This window comes from Bos javanicus, chromosome 19 (genome assembly GCF_032452875.1).
Source record: "Bos javanicus breed banteng chromosome 19, ARS-OSU_banteng_1.0, whole genome shotgun sequence".
NCBI lineage: Eukaryota > Metazoa > Chordata > Mammalia > Artiodactyla > Bovidae > Bos > Bos javanicus.
Genome location: NC_083886.1, coordinates 12,197,730 through 12,216,521, shown reverse-complemented (window position 1 = coordinate 12,216,521; position 18,792 = coordinate 12,197,730). Strand labels below are relative to the sequence as shown.

Here is an 18,792-nt window from a genome sequence, read left to right as displayed (position 1 = left end):
GACCACAGGAAAAACCATAGCCTTGACTAGACGGACCTTTGTTGGCAAAGTATAAAGAGGTGGCAGTAGATAATTAGAGCATTAAGAAAGGGCTCTCATGAAGGTGATTAGTGCCCTCATAAAAGAGTTTCCAAAGCTCTACCACCTTCCCACCATGTGAGGACACAGCCAGAGACAAAACTGTCTATAATCCAGGAAGCAGGAACTCACCAGACATCAAATCTGCTCACACCTTGATCTTGAACTTCCCAGCCTCTTGAGCTGTGAGAAATAAATTTGTTGTTTATAAGCCATCCAGGCCATATTCTTACTGCAACCCAAACAGATTAAGACTTTCTGACAAAGGAACCTAATTTGTCATGAAGACTTTGTGAAGTTCATGGAGCCATATATCAAAAAACAAACAGAAAACAAAAACCAAAACAAACAAAAATATCTAGCAATATCTTAATTGACAATGGGAAGTAGATCTAACACCTGTTGTGGGAAGGAGGGGGAATGCCTTTTTAACCAAAAGAAATGGTTTGGTAATAAAAATAATCTGATTTAAGAATATCCTCAAAGTGGTTAATTCAGGTTAAATAGTGAGTTCAATTGTACTCTGATACACGAGGAAATAAGGTGCACACACGCCATCAAACTAACTTGGGCAAAGCTGTTGTGTAAGCTGTGTGTGTTAGTGGTTCAGTCGTGTCAGACTCTCTGCCACCCCATGGACTGCAGCCCACCAGGCTCCTCTGTCCATGGGATTTCCCAGGCAAGAATTCTGGAGTGGGTGGCCATTCCCTTTTCCAGGGAATCTTCCCTACCCAGGAATCCAACCTGGGTCTCTTCCACTGCAGGCAGATTCTTTATCCTCTGAGCCATGTTGTGAATAGTTTTAAATGGTTTTAAAGCAGAAAAGTGAAAGTGAAGTCGCTCAGTCGTGTCCGACTCTTTGCGGCCCCATGGACTGTAGCCCATCAGGCTCATCCATCCATGGATTTCTCCAGGCAAGAGTACTGGAGTGGGTTGTCATTTCCTTCTCCAGGGGATCTTCCCGACCCGGATCGAACCCGGGTCTCCCACATTGTAGACAGATCCTTTACCGTCTGAGCCACCAGGGAAGTCCCCATTTAAATCGAGACCAAATTAAAAAAAAAAAAAAAAGTATCACTTTTCCCACTAGATTTTCAATTCATGACATGTGCGCATATGTATGAAATTTATCCTCTAGTGAGGAAAGACTGAACAGCTCACCAGCGGCATGGAATATTTAATTTCAAGACCTATAGAAAGACCACCAAGATTTACTTGACGTCAACTTCTAGAAAATTAAGATAAAAAACTTAAGGTTCAAAGTACTATTGGTAGTTGTCGCGAATGGGGCAGATTCATAGAATACAATTAAATATCATTTATGATATATTTTGGCTCGGGAACAAGAGGCAAGGATTTTTGTGTTTCTTTTGTTTAAAGTTTTCCTTAATAAATCTTTTATTTTAGAACAGTTTTAGGTTAACAATTACCGCGAAGATAGTACAGCGTTCTCTACACCCCACTGGGTTTTTAAACTCTTAATTTCTATTGATACTTACACCACCCCGTTCTCTCCCAAACCATCCCCTACTTCTCTCTGCTCCTGATCTCCTCAGGTTTCGCCAGGGCCTCGTTCTCACAGAGCAACTTTAGGAATGTAACAAAAACCCAGTTGAGTTACAACTTCACAAGTGAGTCAGCTGAGGTGGCCGACACCAGAACGCTCCCGCCCCGTCCCGCCCCCTCAGGGGCGCGCCGACCCTCGCCAACGTGGCTCTTCCCCCTCACGCGTCGCCGGACGCGAGCCAAGCGACCAAAGGGCAGGGCAGCCTCCAGAGGCCGGGAGAGCCGGGGCGGGACTAGGTCCGCCCTCAACTGCAGGCTCCTCCCTCGAGGGCAGGTTCTGGAGGCCCCAAACAGACGCACGTACGCTGATTGTTTAACGCCGACGCCCGCGGCCGGTCCTCCGCCGCACGCCTCTCTTCACAGCCCACACCCACCGGCGGCCTCCGCCCCGCCCCGCCGTCGCAGCCCGGCCCTCGGCGCGTCGCGCGGGGGCGGGGCGCGCGCACGTGAGGACGTCCGGGAGCGCGCGCGCCGTCGCCGAGCTGGGCCAGAGTTGCCGGCGACGGGGTCTGAAGGTGATGGCTCTGACCGAAGGCCTCGAGACGGCGTTTCTCGCTGTTCCTGCCGTCGCTGCCTGGGCCTCGGTCCGCTCATCGTCATGAGAGGTCAGGCCTGGGGGAAGCGGGCGAAGGAGGCGAGGGGCCGCGGCGAAATGGGCTCTGGGGAGAATAACAGAGGCACTCGAAGCTCGAACGTGGGTGGAAAAGTCTATCCTGGAGATTCCGGAAGAGCCGTTTGCATTTTACTTTTCTTCCCTTTCTGTCCCCTTTCTTGCTTCATGCTTGAAGGAAAGTGGGAAGGTTCTCGGGTTTTATTTATGGAAAAAGACGCTGAAACTGACCCATCCGGCGTCGGTGTATCCAGAGATTGGAGGAAGTAAATGGCAGTCGTGGCGTTGGAGCATCGGTGAAAGCCTTTGGTGAAGAGCACTAAAAACCAAACCGCCCAACAGTCACTGAAAAAAAATTGTTTTTCAGACCTAGAAATGAAATAGAATGACACAAAACTTGCCCTGACGTTAACCCCAGCTTCCTCCTACGGAAACGGCAGAAAAGCTCTGCTTTTCAACTGGATTCTGATGGCCACCCACACTCGTCATTTAGGGATCTTTGGATGCCGATGTTTTCTTGCCGGATTTCCCACCCCTCCAGAGTCGCATTTTTAATGTGCAGACTACGTAATTATCCTTATTCAGAATAGTCGTTTAGCAATTACACGGTGACTCCCAAAGTCTTAAAGATATTTTTGAGGGTGGCAGGGAAGGATAATATTTCTTGGTGTTAATTATTATTGGAAACTTATTAGCTTCGGGAAAGCTGTTTCAGCATAAAAGGAAATTTGTAGGTCACCTAAATGAAATGTTTATTATTAGTATCAGTTACGCATGATGTTGCTTAATACGGAGTTAAGATTTGATGTTTTCTTCTTAGCCTTTGTAGGCATTAAAAAAACAGATTCACTCTTCTAGTTGAGCCGAGTAAATGCACTGGGTGTTCTAGTATGAATGAGTACTATTAGTACTGTCAACATCTGCTGGGCACCCATACTTTGAGTATTTTGCCAGTTCCTTCTGTCAGAGAACTGGAGGCATCTGAAGGGCAACTTTTTCCGTGGCAGATGTTCCCTGAAAGATAGTTTGCACAGGGTAGCAGCGCCTTCGCGTCAGTGGGGAGGAAGGAGTCGTCTAGTGAGGAGTGCTAGATAACCTGAAAATAACTCATCTGCTGTGATTACCAGCCTCTCCTTTAGCGAATAACCAATTCCTAGTGAGCCACATATTGCCTGTACTTAACCGTTCACTTAGAATAGTTTCTGCTCTTTGATTTTTAGGAGACAGAGCCGTGAAGCAAAGAAATCACAGAACAAGTATTCAAGGGCCATGCAAGCCAACTGTAGTCAACTGCACAGCCCTTCAGGAGCTGCAGGCAGTGAGGATGCCTCAGCCTCCCAGTGTGTCCAAGCAAGACTGACAGGAGAAGCTTCCTGTCTTTATTCTGGAGATGTTCATATCCCGATAAGCTCCCTACCTAAAGAATGTGCTGAAAATCCAAGCTCCAGAAATACAAGGTCAGGTGTCCACAGCTGTACCCACGGATGTACCCATAGTCGCTTACGGAGTCACACCCACAATGAAGCCAGGCAACCTGATGATAGCGACATGGAGTATGGAGATCATGGTAGCAGCTCCTTCTCAGAATTCCGGTATCTCTTCAAGTGGTTGCAGAAGAGTCTTCCATATATTTTGATTCTGGGTGTCAAACTTGTTATGCAGCATACAACAGGTAGGGTATGATAAAAGCACTGAGTTGTTTCATTGCTATATTCAGCTAATTCTCTGTCTATTGGTAACCTACTTCATGCATTTCAGTTTCTTATTTTCTGTTAGCTTTTAAAATTGTGTATGCTTCCTTTAAAATCATGTCATTATGTTAGCTCTTTTTTTTAAAATTTCAATTAACTGGACCTTATTTTCTAACAGGAATTTCTCTTGGAATTGGGCTGCTTACAACTTTTATATATGCAAACAAAAGCATTGTAAATCAGGTTTTTCTAAGAGTAAGTACAACCAGCAACTAAAAAATCATTAAATGTTTTTCCCTGTAGAATTATATGCTCATTTTGAGAGAAATAGGAATTAAGATAGTTTATTTGATAAATTTAAATAGGTATAATGTAACATCCATATTAAATGTTGTTATCTAAATGACCTGGCATAAATGATTTGTCCTAATAAATTGTTTCACCGTATTTTCTTTGTATGTTGGGTTCCTGATAAAAGCTAGACAGAAGGATTAAAACCTAGACAGATCACCATATGGTCTGATTTGTCAAGTGCCTTCATGTTTTAAGTTAATTTGACTATACTAAGTAATATGACCATTATTTAAAACTTCAGCTATTGTACTCGAAGATTTAAAATACTTAAAAGTGTACATTGAACAAATGGGTATTGAATTATTTAGGTTTCTCTTATTTAAAGAAAACTAAACCCAAGAAGTTTTTTCTTAATTATAGTCACAGTCCTATTCTTGTAAATTATTGCAAAAATGGGATTAGTTTATAAAATTTCATCCTTAAGCAACTTTTAAAGGGTTATATCTGTGTAAAGAATCATATATTTTGACCTGAAAATTTGTAGTTACACCCTATCAAACCATAAAAGTTTAATTTAGGGTTTAAAACTAGTAAAACTTTTAATTAAACTAGTAATTAAAACTTAATTATAAAACAGATTAAAAACAAATTCTTACTGAATTGTAGGAGAATTTTTAAAATTATAAACCCTGATAACTTAATGCATTTTCTGCACGCCTGTTTTGTTAGGAAGGCAAATATAGGGAGCTACAGAAGTAAAGTTTTCATTTAGGTGGGTTCTTTATGTCAGTTTGTAGAAGATTTGGCTTTGAAACATAGGTAATGTTGTTACACAATGAGGAAGCTTGTATTTTAAAAATCTGTTTAAATTTGTGTTGTTTTGTTCATTAAAGCTATATAAAATAGAATGATATGTACAATTTAACAAATAATCTATATTTTTATTAAGATAAATTAATCTATTAAAACATTTTAAGTTAATAAATTAGTCATTAAAGTAAAATAGTTAAATGATATTTAAAATTCTGGCATAATTCAAAGTAATGAATTATAAAATTATTTATTTTTCAGGAAAGGTGCTCAAAGATTCAGTGTGCTTGGTTACTGGTATTCTTAGCAGGATCTTCTGTTCTTTTATATTACACCTTTCATTCTCAGTCACTTTATTACAGGTAATTAGAGGCCCAAGTGCACAATCACATATTTTTATATAATCATATATTCCATAGCACTTTGTAAAGTTTTACTTGTACATACTTACTATTGGAGTTCAATTTTTACGTATTTGTCTAGTTCCAGGTTAGTGAGCTTAAAGTGATTTATTCATGTTTTATACCCAGTGCCTTGCCTCATAGCAAGTGCTCAATAAATAACTTTTGATACTAAAATTTTTACTTATATAATCAATAGTTACTAAATACCATTAGACTGTTGTTGGTGACCTTTTTTTTGACAAAAATTGTATATATTTAAAATATAGAACATGTTTTGATATATGTATACATTGTGAAGTGATTACCACAATCAAGTTAACATATCCATCACCTCCCTTAGTTACCTTCTTGTGTGTATATGTGATGAGAACACTTGATATTTGTTTCTAGAAGAAAACTTGCTAAAGAACAGTAGTTGATCAGTTTCCAAGTCAGATGGAAGTGTTCTGAATTTTCAGCTTTAATCAGATAACTAGAAATCTGGGTTTCAGTGGTATTGGAGAGATGTGGACAAATCTGGGATATAGTTTGTAGGTGTAGCTGATACCACTCAGATTGGATTGGGTGGGTGGGTGAGGCGAAGAATCAAGGGTGATGCCTGGGTTTTTTAGTCTTAAGCAACTGGCTGGATGGTGGTGCCATTTACTAGGCTAGGAAAGACTGGGGAAGGAAGTGGTTTTGAAGGAAAATCAGTAATTTTGTTTTGAACATGTTAAGTTTGAGAGGCCATGTAGAACTGTTAAAATGATTATAGTTATTTGTCATAAGCTCAGAGTGGAGGTCAGAGCTGTAAATTTTGGTGTTATCAGCACATGGTGGATATTTTAAAAACATGGAACTTGACAAGACGAACCTGGGAAAGAAAGTATAGACCGAGAAGAAGGCCTAGGACTGGACAATGCCCACGATTAGCCAGAGGAGTAGCAGCGAAGTAGACTTAAGAAGCAATCATGAAGAACAACTAGACCATATGAGGGCAACTTGAAGAGAGTGGTGTCAGAAGTCCACGCAGAAAATATTTCAAGGAGGGAAGATGGAAAAAGTGACCTTCAAATTTAGCAAGAGGGAGGGAGTTGATGATCTTGACAGAAGCAGTTCACTGGAAAGGAGGGATGAGAATCCTGACTGGAGTTGGTTAAGGAGAGAATGACATACATTTATCATTTGTGAATTTTTTAGATTACAGGCTAGAGGATATCCATCATGACAAGTTAGGAAGACTCTTCGTTTTCTTTGAGGAAAGATTTGAAATGAAAACATTTAAAAAGTCTGTTTAAAATAACCAAAATAATCTTTTTACATAAACTCTAGCACTTGTCAAACTCATATTTTGTACACATTATTTGGTAGCAAATTTAGAACCCCTGTCAGCACTTTTATCTTTTTATGTTGCTTTTAGTAAGTTTTGATGTTTTTATCTTTTTATGTTGCTTTTAGTAAGTTTTGTGTTTTTCTTCTCTTGGTAGCTTAATTTTTTTAAATCCTACTTTGGACTATTCAAGCTTCTGGGAAGTACTTTGGGTTGTTGGAATTACAGACTTCATTCTGAAATTCCTCTTCATGGGCTTAAAATGCCTTATTTTATTGGTGCCTTCTTTGATCATGCCTTTTAAATCCAAGGTAAGATATACTATGTTTTATTGGAAAGATGTTAGCAAACCATATCAGTGCTTCAGTTCAGTTCAGTCGCTCAGTCATGTCTGACTTTGCGACCCCATGAACCGCAGCACACCAGGCCTCCCTGTCCATCACCAACTCCCAGAGTCTACCTAAACCCAAGTCCATTGAGTCGGTGATGCCATCCAACCATCTCATCCATTTAGTCTTAAATGATTCTTTTTATAATTTTCCAGTTTGCTCAATAACCTAATTATTATATTATCTCAGACCTATTGAAACAAAATATCTGTTCCAATAAAATCAATTATACAGTACTTGCTTTGGAATAATCTAAAAGTCAGTCCCCACATCATATATGGGAAAATATTTACATTTATACTTCTGTTTTCCTCCAGGGCATTATTAATTGATAATTGATAACTGACTATATGCAGTTATTTGGTGTTTTTTCATATTCAGTTAAAACTTTAAATTTTTGTAGTCAGCAAGATATTTTATTGTACATAAAACATTTTCACTGTCACTAGAAATTTTTTGAAAACAAACCAGTGACTGTAACATCTGAGAACCAAGTTGAGGAGGTTACTCATAATCATTATGAATACTAATTTTATAGTTGTGTTATTGTGCCGTATATTCATGATGCTCTCAGTCCAATATGGAGTATTTGTGCTGTGTATATAAGTAGCTTCGTTGGCTCTGTTTTCTTTTTTCTTCCTTTTTAGGGTTACTGGTATATGCTTTTAGAAGAATTATGTCAGTATTACCGAACTTTTGTTCCCATACCAGTTTGGTTTCGTTACCTTATAAGCTATGGGGAGTTTGGTAATGTAACTAGATGGAGTCTTGGGATATTGCTGGCTTTACTCTACCTCATACTAAAAGTAGGTAACATAATAAATTTTGTCATTTATAATGATTCATGTAATAATGTTTACAGATTTTACCTGTAACTGATTTTGTCTTTAACTGTTTTATAGTTTATCTTCATATCACTAGTTTGAAATAAATGGCAGATTCTTTACTTAGAAATGGAGAAAAGGAAATAGGTATCTTTATCTTAATCCAGTGGTTCTCAGATTTTATTGGGGGAGTAGCATGCAGTATCTAAGGGAGAGAATGAGTACAAGAGAACATACCCACCCCCATCAGTAGCATCTATCAGGTACATAATTCTCAAACTAGTGGAGTATCTTGTCCTGTCCCCTCAACTTAGTCACTTTATGAAATTTTAAATATGTTAAGGACATGTGAACCAGGTAAAATTGCCTTGCCTTTGATTTAGTTAAGTATATATTTGTCTTGACCAGATTGTAACTCTAGGCATTCAGATGTACTTCATTTTGGTTACGAATTGGCTGAAATTGATAAGCTGAGTAAAATATCCCATAATTGGATTTTAAGTATATTTAGAATGAAATGATTAGTTGTGGTATGCAATGAGCATTGTTAATAGCAGTATTTGATATTAGCATTGATCTCTAAGTTTAACAGAGATGGCTCTTTGAATTAATGAATTAGGATTTATTTTCCCTTTCAGCTTCTGGACTTTTTTGGACACCTGAGAACTTTCAGACGGGTTTTGCGAATATTTGTTACACGACCAGTAAGTATTTTTTATCATAGGAAACTTTTTACCTTTCTTCATTATAAAATTGTTTTAGTTCGGTAGTTTTACAAATGCAGACTTACATGCTTGTTTAGAAATACTTCTAGTACTTTGGCACTTGAGGTTATGATGATAAAGGTTTTATTTCTGTGACCCGTTTGTTAATTTGTGTATTGACAACACCTAATGGTTGATGAAGTAATTGTGTATTTGAATGTGTCTCCTGCCCTTTCAGATCGCCTATTTTTAACCTTTTATAAACATTTCCCAAAAATCATATGAACTTTTGTTTCTCTTTTAATCCACAGTTAGTGGCTTTGTGTGTTTTCATTAACTCCTATTCAGCTTCTGTGAAAGTGTTTATAATTTATTGTGTACATGAAGAAAGCTTACTACCAAAAATCATATCCCTTGGAATTTTCTTACTGGAAAAATTTCCCCAATACTGAATTCCGTATGCACAAATAAGTTCTTGACGGTATCAATAAACCTTAAAATTGAGATTCCATTGTCAGTTATAACTTTACTATACATCAGTGATTCTACTGATGTAACAAACTGCAGAGAAAGGGTGTCTGTCACAGCTCAAATGATAATGGCTCATTTGCTATTTATTAGCCTCAGAGGTTCTCAGTATATAAGTGTGATCACCAGATTTCAGAGTTTGATTCTCAGTTATAGAGTCCATTAGGTACTTCAACAGTTAAGTGGTCAGGACTCAAGAGACTGACTTACAAGAATGCCAATCTAATAATATATGTTTGAAAAAAACAACAGGATTTTACCAATGAAGTGGACTAAACTAACTGGCCAGGACCCTTTCCCTAAGATAGTAACATAGTAACAAGTTTCACTGCATCCTATTCAGACTTCTTTCCTTAAAAAGATACCAATAAAACCCAGACTTTAGCTTTTGAATTTAGCTATTGAGTACATTGTACTAGGCTTCTGCTGTAGCAATTAATCTAATAGAGCTTGAAATGCCTTTGGTATTTTCTCCAGGAAGCATTAAGAGACTATCACAGTCATCAACACTCTATTTTATTCTTGAGATTCTCATGTTCCTTAATGTTGCCCCTGGAAATGTCAATCATCATCAGGGTATTTTCACCTGAAGGGAGTCTGCATTGTACCAGACAAGAGTGCTGTTTTAAAAGCTTGTCAGCATATCCATGTGCAGTGCACTCTTCTAAATGGCATTTACTGAAGGGAAATTGGCATCAAGATCATCCATCAGTATCTTATGTCTAGAATCTTTAACATCACTGATCTCAAAAATTTTTAATTTTCTATTTATATCCTTTGATTTTGTTAACTTTTGAAAGTAAGTTTAGATCATAGCCTCGGTTGCTAAGTCATGTCACACTTGGTCTGATGACTATGACTGAAACTTGGGTGTTCTTTTCCTGAGCTCCCTTTTCCACATCATTTCTACAGAAAGATGATCTCATTTATAACATTTTGTCATACCCCGTTAATGACTAAATTCTACTGAATTTGTAAGGAAGTTATAAGATCTTAAGAAGATCAGAAACTTTTTTTAGGACTTCAGAAAAGGAAATTCAAAGATGTGTGTTGAGTTTTGACAGTAGAGCGCTACTCAAGTGACGTTTTGCAATTACAGTTCTTTTGTAAAATTTTATCATTCTTTGCTAGTACTAAATGCTGGGTTTTGTGATAAAGATGATAATTAAAATTATTTTTAGATTTAGTGGCAGGACACTGTTTAGTGGTCCCCCCCCCAAACCTTCTTCATATTGAACTTATGTGGAAAGCTTTCAAAAATTAGATTTCTGGGTTACCTTATTGGTATATCTGGACCTATTGAATCAATCTCCAATGTGGAGCACAGAAATCTAAAGCAGTCTCTACATGAGTTACATTCAGCCAAACAAGCTCAGCATTGACTTTAAACCAGTGTCATAGGTAGTAAGTGGGCTCAATTTGGCAATACTGGGTCACATAGTACATGAATATAGATTGCATAATTCTTATATTTCACATTGCATTTGAATTTCAAGCACTATCATTATTTGGGAATCCAACGAATCTAACAATCTTCCACGATTCTGTTTATGTATAATGTAATGAGTTCACCTTGATGCAGACATGATTCTGTATACATAGATCAGGTTTGAAATGTTTATATCCTTTGGGAAAGTTTTCAAATGCCTAGTTCCTTGGAGATTTGAGAAATACAGTTATCACCTATGTATTTAAGGAACAGAACCTTATCTTTATATAATAGAGTTACGGAGTCCCTGCCAGCAAGAGACAGTGTTCAGATGTGGATGATATTTGTTCAATATGTCAAGCTGAATTTCAAAAGCCAATTCTTCTCATCTGTCAGGTAACTCTATTTTTAAGCAACCTTAATACAGCACTTCTCTGGACTTGGAAAAGTCACATTTATGTTAATTTTCAGGAAAAAATATGTATATTGTTTAGCAGAAACTAGCATTCAGGGCACATACTGTGAATTTCTTATTTGTGATTGGGGGTTTGGTAGGTTAGCTAAGTTTTGTCCCTTATGTTCTAATAGTTTTTATGTAGAAGCGTGTATGAAGGGATCGCAAACAGGATACCAAAGTGACTGGAAAACACACTATTTTTAATAACAGAATACTAGTCTTTAAGAATACCAGCATGTTACTGGATTGTATAAGGCCATTTCCTGTTATTCCTGTAACTCTCAAAGATTGTATTAAGCTGTTAGTCATTATGTTGTTGTCATCTGGTTGCAAAGTTGTGTCTGAGTCTTTTGCAACCCCGTGGACTATAGCCAGCCAGGCTCCTCTGCCTGTGGGATTTCCCAGGCAAGACAGGTGTGGGCTGCTATTTCCTTCTCCAGAGGATCTTCCCAACCAGGGATTGAGCCCTCATCTCCTGCGTTGGCAGGCAGATTCTTTACCAGGGAAGCCCCTTTTAGTCATTATCCTTGATCTTAAAGTCATCACCTAAACATAACTTGTATTTTATTAAAGGTGGTTAGGCGGATAGGACGAGTCAGAATACTTGTCTCTGCCACTAACACTCTGTGTTCTTGAATGTTATACTTTGTTGTCTTGCTTGTAAAATGAACTGTTTTTCTGCAGTGTGATGAATTTAAAGTTAAAATGTTACCAACTATAAAAAGTTCGTAATTCCCTTACAGCATATATTTTGTGAAGAGTGCATTACCTTATGGTTTAACAGAGAAAAAACATGTCCGTTGTGCAGAACTGTGATTTCGGACCATATAAACAAATGGAAAGATGGAGCCACTTCATCACACCTTCAAATATATTAAGTTTTCAACTTAATATTAAGGCCACAAAACACTAATTTTATTTGGTTACAGTGACTACTGGTAAAGACATTAGAATGGATTTTCAGGGCTGGAAGGTAAGGAAAATGTTCCCAAATGGTTTTAGAGTATTATAGTTAAGTGTGTAGTCCAGTTTATCAAAATATTAAATGAAAGATCCTATATTATATATGTAATGTTCAGCCTAATGCATATGAAACATTTATTCTATCCTTATTTGACTTATGATGGCAGTGTTAAATTGTAAATGTGTTTTCTTGTTAATGTTACCAAATGACAATTGGGTAATACAGCTACTGGTTTTAGAGGAATTCAGGTATTCTTTCCAGACACTGTTTTCAGAATAAAGAGTATTTTTCATAATATTTTAAGATACACATTACCTGAAAGTAGAATTTTATTTAGCATTGACTTTTATAATTCCCATTCTAAAAATCTTAAATTTTTTCCTAAAATTTGTATTTTTAAATGAAAGCTATAAATGTTATATTTTACCTGTACAATCAGAATTTTCTAAGGAAGACTAATTTACTGAGGATGAAATATTTTAGTACTGTTATTCTCTGTAGTATGATTAGCAGTCATTGAGAATAAAAGACAAATTGCTTTTCTTTGTGGATATAATACATACAATCCTGCCCTCAGCTTTAATGTTCATGATTTTGCTTTTTGTATAGTGCCATGGACTTTCTTGAATTAACTATTAAAATAATTCACATGGATTACATACAGCTGGTTTCAATGATGATTTGAATAGTGTGACAAACAAGACCAACTCAGACTCTTAGAAAAGAATTCCCCAGGTCTTGCCTGATGGTCCAGTGGTTAAGACTCTATGCTTCCAATCCAGGTGGTGTGGGTTCAAGCCCTGGTTGGGGAACTAAGGTCCTGCATGCCACCTGGGCCAAAAAAAATTTGTTAAAAAAGAACTCCCCTTATAACTAGCTTCTCTAAAAGAGTGTTGGAACCTCATGCTTGAATCATCATTACTTGGGAGATTAAAGCTTGTACAAAGACCAACAAAACTTTGGAGAGTGGTTTGTTTGCCTACAGGTATTTGTTTCTCTCCCCTTGAAACCTCATGAGGGATTCAAGATCTGTGACAGGTCTGAAGGACTGGTTATTATCTACATCTTGATGTGAGACCTCTGCTCATTTTCTTGTTTACCATCTATCAGTTTGCACACAAGAAAAAAAGACAGTGGTAAGAAGGAGAAGTTAGGGGGTAGAGGCAGAAATTTTCAGCAGATTTACAACACTGGTAAGACAAAGACTACACCAGCATGGATTAATAAGGATAGTGAACTGTGTTACCTACTTTGAGAATCACTGCAAATATTAAAAAAAAATTAAAAAAAGAACACCTTCCTAATTTTGTGATGAAGCCAATAGTTGTTATTTGGGTATACAGCAAGGGATGAGTTAAGAAAGACAATTTGAGATTAGAATTTGGGTGTAAAAAATACGCTAACTTCTTGGTAAAAACATAAGAGTAACATCTTACCACATGGGTTATTTCAGCCCTAACACAATACCTGATTACCCTATGGCCATATGGACAGCTTTCTTAATATGACTGAATAACAAGTCTGTGGTGGACAGTGGGGGATTTTTTGTTTTAACAAGCAAGCAAGCACGTCACTGTGAACTGAAAAGGAGGGAAATGCAGCAGGAGAGCTGTGGTGTTCACTAACAGCACTGATGAAGTAGAGGCATTTCTGTACTTTTATTCCTTCAGCTCAAAAACAGGAATTAGAACCCGTTTATTCTGTGAATTCAGATCATACCCTCTGAAAGACTTAACATCAAGAGTCACTACTGTTTTATAAAAAAAAAAAGTCCCATTTGAGAACTTCTATAGAGAAACTATATTGGCAAATGTGATTCAATTACCTCATAAATAGAGATGGTTTACACAAAACGCCCATCTTACAGCAGATATATTGAGATATTAGTTAAAAACAGATTTGTCCACTAAGTTAATCTTGTGCATACACATCAAATAATGAAGTTGGCAAATACAGCTGAAAAAACTGATGCACAAGAAAGTCCTTCAGTGTTTTTATGTGAAGCTGGCTCTCACATAATTTTTCAAATGAACTTTTTTTTATTACATTCTACTACTTTGACAGAACTTGGAAATCACAGATGTTTAACACCTAAGAAGATCAGTACTAAAACTTGTTACAAATTTGTTCCTTCAGTTTCTCCACAAAAGCAATTTTTACAACTGTTATTCTTCACATATATAGTTTATTAAATATGAGAACCTGAACACATCTAGCATATAAATGGGAAAAATTATTGAAACCATTTGTGTATCTGGTAGTTATTTCTTCCTATCTTAGGGTAATAATGATAATAAAAAAAATCACTTTTATGTTCATTCAAATTTGCATTTAATTTCTATTTACATTCATTCAATCTGAAATCAAATACTTTAATACAGTAAACACAAGATGAAAAGCAGAAAAGGTGTTACCCTCCAAAGCACTCCTAATAAGGCAGCTGAAGAATTTATTTACTCTGATAGATGCAAAGCCAACTTGGGGTAGGGGAAAAAAAAGTTTTAAAAGAGCAAACACAGATGAACCCTTCTTTCAAATGTTACTTCAGATAATCCACTGAGATAATACTTGTGCTGTAGTGGTAAATTAAGAATCACACACGAAGAATTTTGTATCAGTCAGCCACAGACCACAGGTCATGGTGGGACAAACACTTATGATTATTTTGTCCAGCTTGCTAGCGTCTACTCCTATGGAAAAAAGGTAGATGTTTGGACATTGATGTTTATATTTGAGGAATTAACCATTTTCAGAGCCTCAAAATCCATTCTTCATAAATTCAACATTTCTCATGAGAATAATCTTAGATCTAGCCCTTGTAAGCTAGGAACCACATGACTGAATAACCAAAATAGTTAGGTCCTATTTTAAATATAAAATCCAAGGCTTGGATGCAGTTTATTTATAATCATGTATTTCTTAAAGAATGTTGAATTTATGGAGTACCATACATGCATTCTCCCCCCCCCACACCACCCCCATTACCTTCTATCTCAAAAAATAGTATGGAAAAATTCTTGAAGGATTCAAATTAGTTAAGACCATAAAGGAGAAAAAGAAATAACATAATTTTCCTAAAAATCTGGTTCAAGTTCAATAATTAATACTTTACATTGTTAATCACAGCTGGTTTATAAATCCCAGTTTATTCTATAATGCTACAAACCTTATAAAATCAAAATTAGTAAACTTCAGTTCTCAGTGATTATATTTTAATTAAAAAACAGCATGTATAAAATAAAAAAATATCCTGTAAATAGCTGATTTTAAAGAAAATAAGTGATGAAAGAAAAACACTTAAATCTCTTTTTATACACTTACCTGGAATAATAACCCTTTCAGAAACTCAAGACTAGTATTACTGACATATATTTTAAACTATGCTTGGGTTTTTTACAAATAAATATAAGGTAAGCCATATTGCATAGGTGTGCTTTCTGTCTGTGACACTAAAGTGGCACTTGACAAGTTTTCACAGTCATAGTAGGGATATCCATTTATGAAACAATTTCTCAATAAACTTGGCCACAGTATAGAAAATTAATTTCACTTAATGTTTAAAGTTTGAAAAACTCTTGTTTGTATGGATGGTAGGTATGCAATTAATGCTTTTTATGCAGGAGTTTACTTACAGTGTTTGCCACTACTGCTGGCAGTACTAATGATGAAAATGGTTTACCTGTGGGGTGGTTATAGCCAGGCAATCACAATGCAAATGTTACTAGCAAATAGGACTGAGGAGGAATATTTTGGTGTAAAACTTTAACGAATTTGGTCAGGCAGTCAACACAATATTAATAGTTAGTAAACATATTTGAAACAAGTATCAGAATAGGACAAGTCATTTACAGTCTGAAATGAAGCCTGTATCTATCACCATAGTTTTTGGGTTCTGTTTTTTTTTTTAAACATCATAAAGACCTGCACTTTTAAGTACAATTTCTGCCCTTATCATTATTGTAGCTTCTAATATACTAGTTATAGTTATAAAGTTCAGTAGACTGCTGCAATAGGGAAGAGGAGGTCTAGAGGGAGGGATTTTTTTTTTTTTTTTTTAAACTTTCTGTCCAAAGATGAGCTGTTACCAATTGTTTATTGCCACAATTGAAAAGGTGTATTTCCAATCATTTTTCCTGGTTCTATTTTTGCTTAATGTCATAGGATTTCATCTTCTATCACTTGAATTGCTGTTTAAGCAAAGCTTGTCTCTTCTGGTTGAATTCAACATGCATAAATAATTTTATGGCTTGGATCCTATGGCTCAAAAAGGTCTGGAGAACATAGCAAGCAGCATCTATTTAAAAAAACTGTAGGGTTGCAAAATATTACAAATTGACTTTGCACACTCAGACTGAAGACATTATAAAAGACAAACAAAAAAGAGGTGATAAGACTCAACTGCAACTGCATGATCATCTATTATACCAGTATGCACTGAAATATATTTTTATAAAGCTCTGCAGATATTAAACCCTTTCACCATCTACAGTCACGGAAATGCTCTTTTAAGGCAGGAAGTATTTAAAAAAGGTAAAGTCACCTTTATTTTTATTCTTTGTGCCTGTGAATCACTTATGTAGACTTCGTTACAACTGCAAAACACAGTGTCTTGTTAACATGTTTCCTAAATTAAGTCACTAAGTTTTATTCACTGTGGAAGACATTCATCAAAAGGCCATCAAATATTTTTATAAGCAAAAAATGTAGCCCCAATATAGGAGAAAAAAACATCTTTTTTCCTTTTAAAACCGTTGAGGAAGAAATATAAGGAAGGTAGACAGCAAAAACAGTAAAAAGAAGTAAAACTTAAAACCTTACCAAATTGCTGTAAAGACATTAGACACAAGAGAGTGGACCATGGCAACACCCTCTTCCCCTGGATTTCCCTCCTCTCTGCCGCCCCACGATATGCATTTTATCCTGACTTGCTTCTGTCCTTCAGCCACAGGCTGAACATGTTTGACGTCTTGAACTAAATACTGGTATAAGGTGGTGGTATTTTTCCAGTGCAATGCAGGCCCAGGATAAGGATGAAATGAAGAACATACAACTTATGCCCATTCCAAGGCTTCCAGTTAAGCTTAGCACATAACAGTACTGCAAACAGAAATGATTAAGTAGATGCTTTTTTTTTTTTTCTCCTAGTATTACAGACAGGTATTGCAGCTGGGTTACTGAAAATAAACCCCAAGTCCACCCCAATCCCTCAAACGAGCCACAGCTGTGGTTAACAATGATTCATTTGCATTTTTATTTCACCAAGAGAAGAAACAGAAGTTGTCTGGCTTTCTTCACACCAACCAATAATTTCGCATTTTTAAAGTTTGGGATGTTTTCCATAATGAGCTGAATCAAAAATCTATTTGAAAAATATATATTTATATAAAAAAAAGATTCAGGTTGTTTGCACGTAAAACATCAATTGATAAGTTTTTTTTCGTCTTTGATTCCATGTTGCTGGAAAGTTTAACCAAGCTTGCATGCTAATTTGTCCTTAGTTGCAAGTATTATAGGCAAATTCATACTTTGCCTAATGGAAGGATAACCCTTCTTCGACATGATCAGGACTCAACAGTGATTCAGAAGCAACATCCTACCCTTAATACTGTCAGTTTTGAGCCATCAACATGAAAATCCTTGATAGGTTGAGACGATGTTGCTAGGAATCAATTAATTGATGTGCCTAAGAGTTCTGCAATACTATTTTCACTTAAGTTTTTTTGCACCATTGATTGATTTTTTTTTAATCCATGTTTAATTTTCCTCTGTCCAAAGTGTTCTATGTCATGACACTGACTCTTTGAGACTGTCATTTTGAGTCTTCTTGTTTCACCCTGCAGGATGCTCACACATCCCCTCCCCACCATTTTTGCCTTCAATTCGTTAAAAGCATTGTTCTGTCATAGATTCATACGCAGGTGCTCTGGTCGTTTGGAGATCATGGGAAAAGCTTGCTTTTTGTACGGTCCGGAGTTTGGCTGTCGTATTGGAAGCGGTGCTGAAGCCTCCCCGCTCATCGTCACGTCCATCTGCTCTATCCCACTTGTTTCCATGGGGTATTCCACAGGCGTCTGCGGATTTGCCGTGCTGGCTGAAGCACCTCTTCCCCAGAAATCCCCAGGAGAAAATTTGACTGGGCTTTAAGACAAGGAAGAGCTATCATTTGTCTCAAGTACTATCTCAACAAGAAACATTTCCCTTACATTTAAAGCAAGTGGGGTAATGTGATTTTTTTTCAATTAATTTCCTTTTCATATGTATTGGTACAGAGGCAGAAGTTGAGCCATCTCTCCCCTAGACTAATTGTTACTTTCCTAACTGGTCTCTTAACCTCCACACTTGCCCTCATAAAACCATCAGTGATACTTAAACTATTTTACTCCCCTACTTAAAACAGCTTCTCATTGCATTTAAAATATTTCTCCAAACCTTTGCCATTTTCTTCCTCACTCACCACACTTCAAGCATGTTGACCTCCCTTTCATTTCCAAGAAGGCAGCCAAGCTTTTCCTCCCTGAGGACTTCTGCAGCGCTTTCTTCTACCTGTAACACCCCTGTGCCTCTCTGTTTTGTATGGCTAGCTCCTTCAGGAATAGGAGCCCCTATGTTATTTTTTGCATTCTACTAACACATTCTTTTTTTCCACAGAGCATTTGACACTACTTGTAATTACATATTTTTTGTATTTCCTTCTTTGTTTGTTTTGACTCACTGAATTGTAAGCTTCCATCAGGA

General features: G+C 36.8%; 2 protein-coding genes across 4 annotated transcripts in view; one reads left to right on the top strand and one right to left on the bottom strand.

Annotated features, from left to right (window-relative positions):
- Positions 1-2,159: 2,159 nt before the first annotated feature.
- Positions 2,160-18,428, top strand: RNFT1 (ring finger protein, transmembrane 1). Its single transcript, XM_061390204.1, has 9 exons — positions 2,160-2,249; positions 3,475-3,926; positions 4,124-4,200; positions 5,311-5,411; positions 6,920-7,073; positions 7,799-7,957; positions 8,614-8,679; positions 10,931-11,032; positions 11,837-18,428. The coding sequence occupies exons 2-9, from the start codon at positions 3,524-3,526 to the stop codon at positions 11,969-11,971; spliced, it is 1,197 nt and encodes a 398-aa protein (XP_061246188.1). The 5' UTR covers positions 2,160-2,249; positions 3,475-3,523; the 3' UTR covers positions 11,972-18,428.
- Positions 14,365-18,792, bottom strand: part of RPS6KB1 (ribosomal protein S6 kinase B1) — a 40,438-nt gene continuing 36,010 nt past the window's right edge. For 2 of the 3 annotated variants that reach the window (XM_061390191.1, XM_061390192.1), the window contains exon 15: positions 17,285-18,195. In XM_061390191.1, the coding sequence (XP_061246175.1) occupies positions 17,958-18,195 (238 nt within the window). In that variant the 3' untranslated portion in view covers positions 17,285-17,957. Of the gene's footprint in view, positions 14,748-17,284; positions 18,196-18,792 lie in introns of those variants that run through there. The other variant, XM_061390193.1, reaches the window with a different exon arrangement.

What these genes read in the sequence shown, in the direction of transcription:
- RNFT1 (XM_061390204.1), top strand. Translation starts at nt 3,524, where the DNA reads ATGCAAGCCAACTGTAGTCAACTGCACAGCCCTTCAGGAGCTGCAGGC. An exon ending in TAAATCAGGTTTTTCTAAGA is followed by an intron (nt 4,201 to 5,310) that starts GTAAGTACAACC and finishes TTTATTTTTCAG; the next exon opens with GAAAGGTGCTCAAAGATTCA. An exon ending in GAATATTTGTTACACGACCA is followed by an intron (nt 8,680 to 10,930) that starts GTAAGTATTTTT and finishes TTTATATAATAG; the next exon opens with AGTTACGGAGTCCCTGCCAG.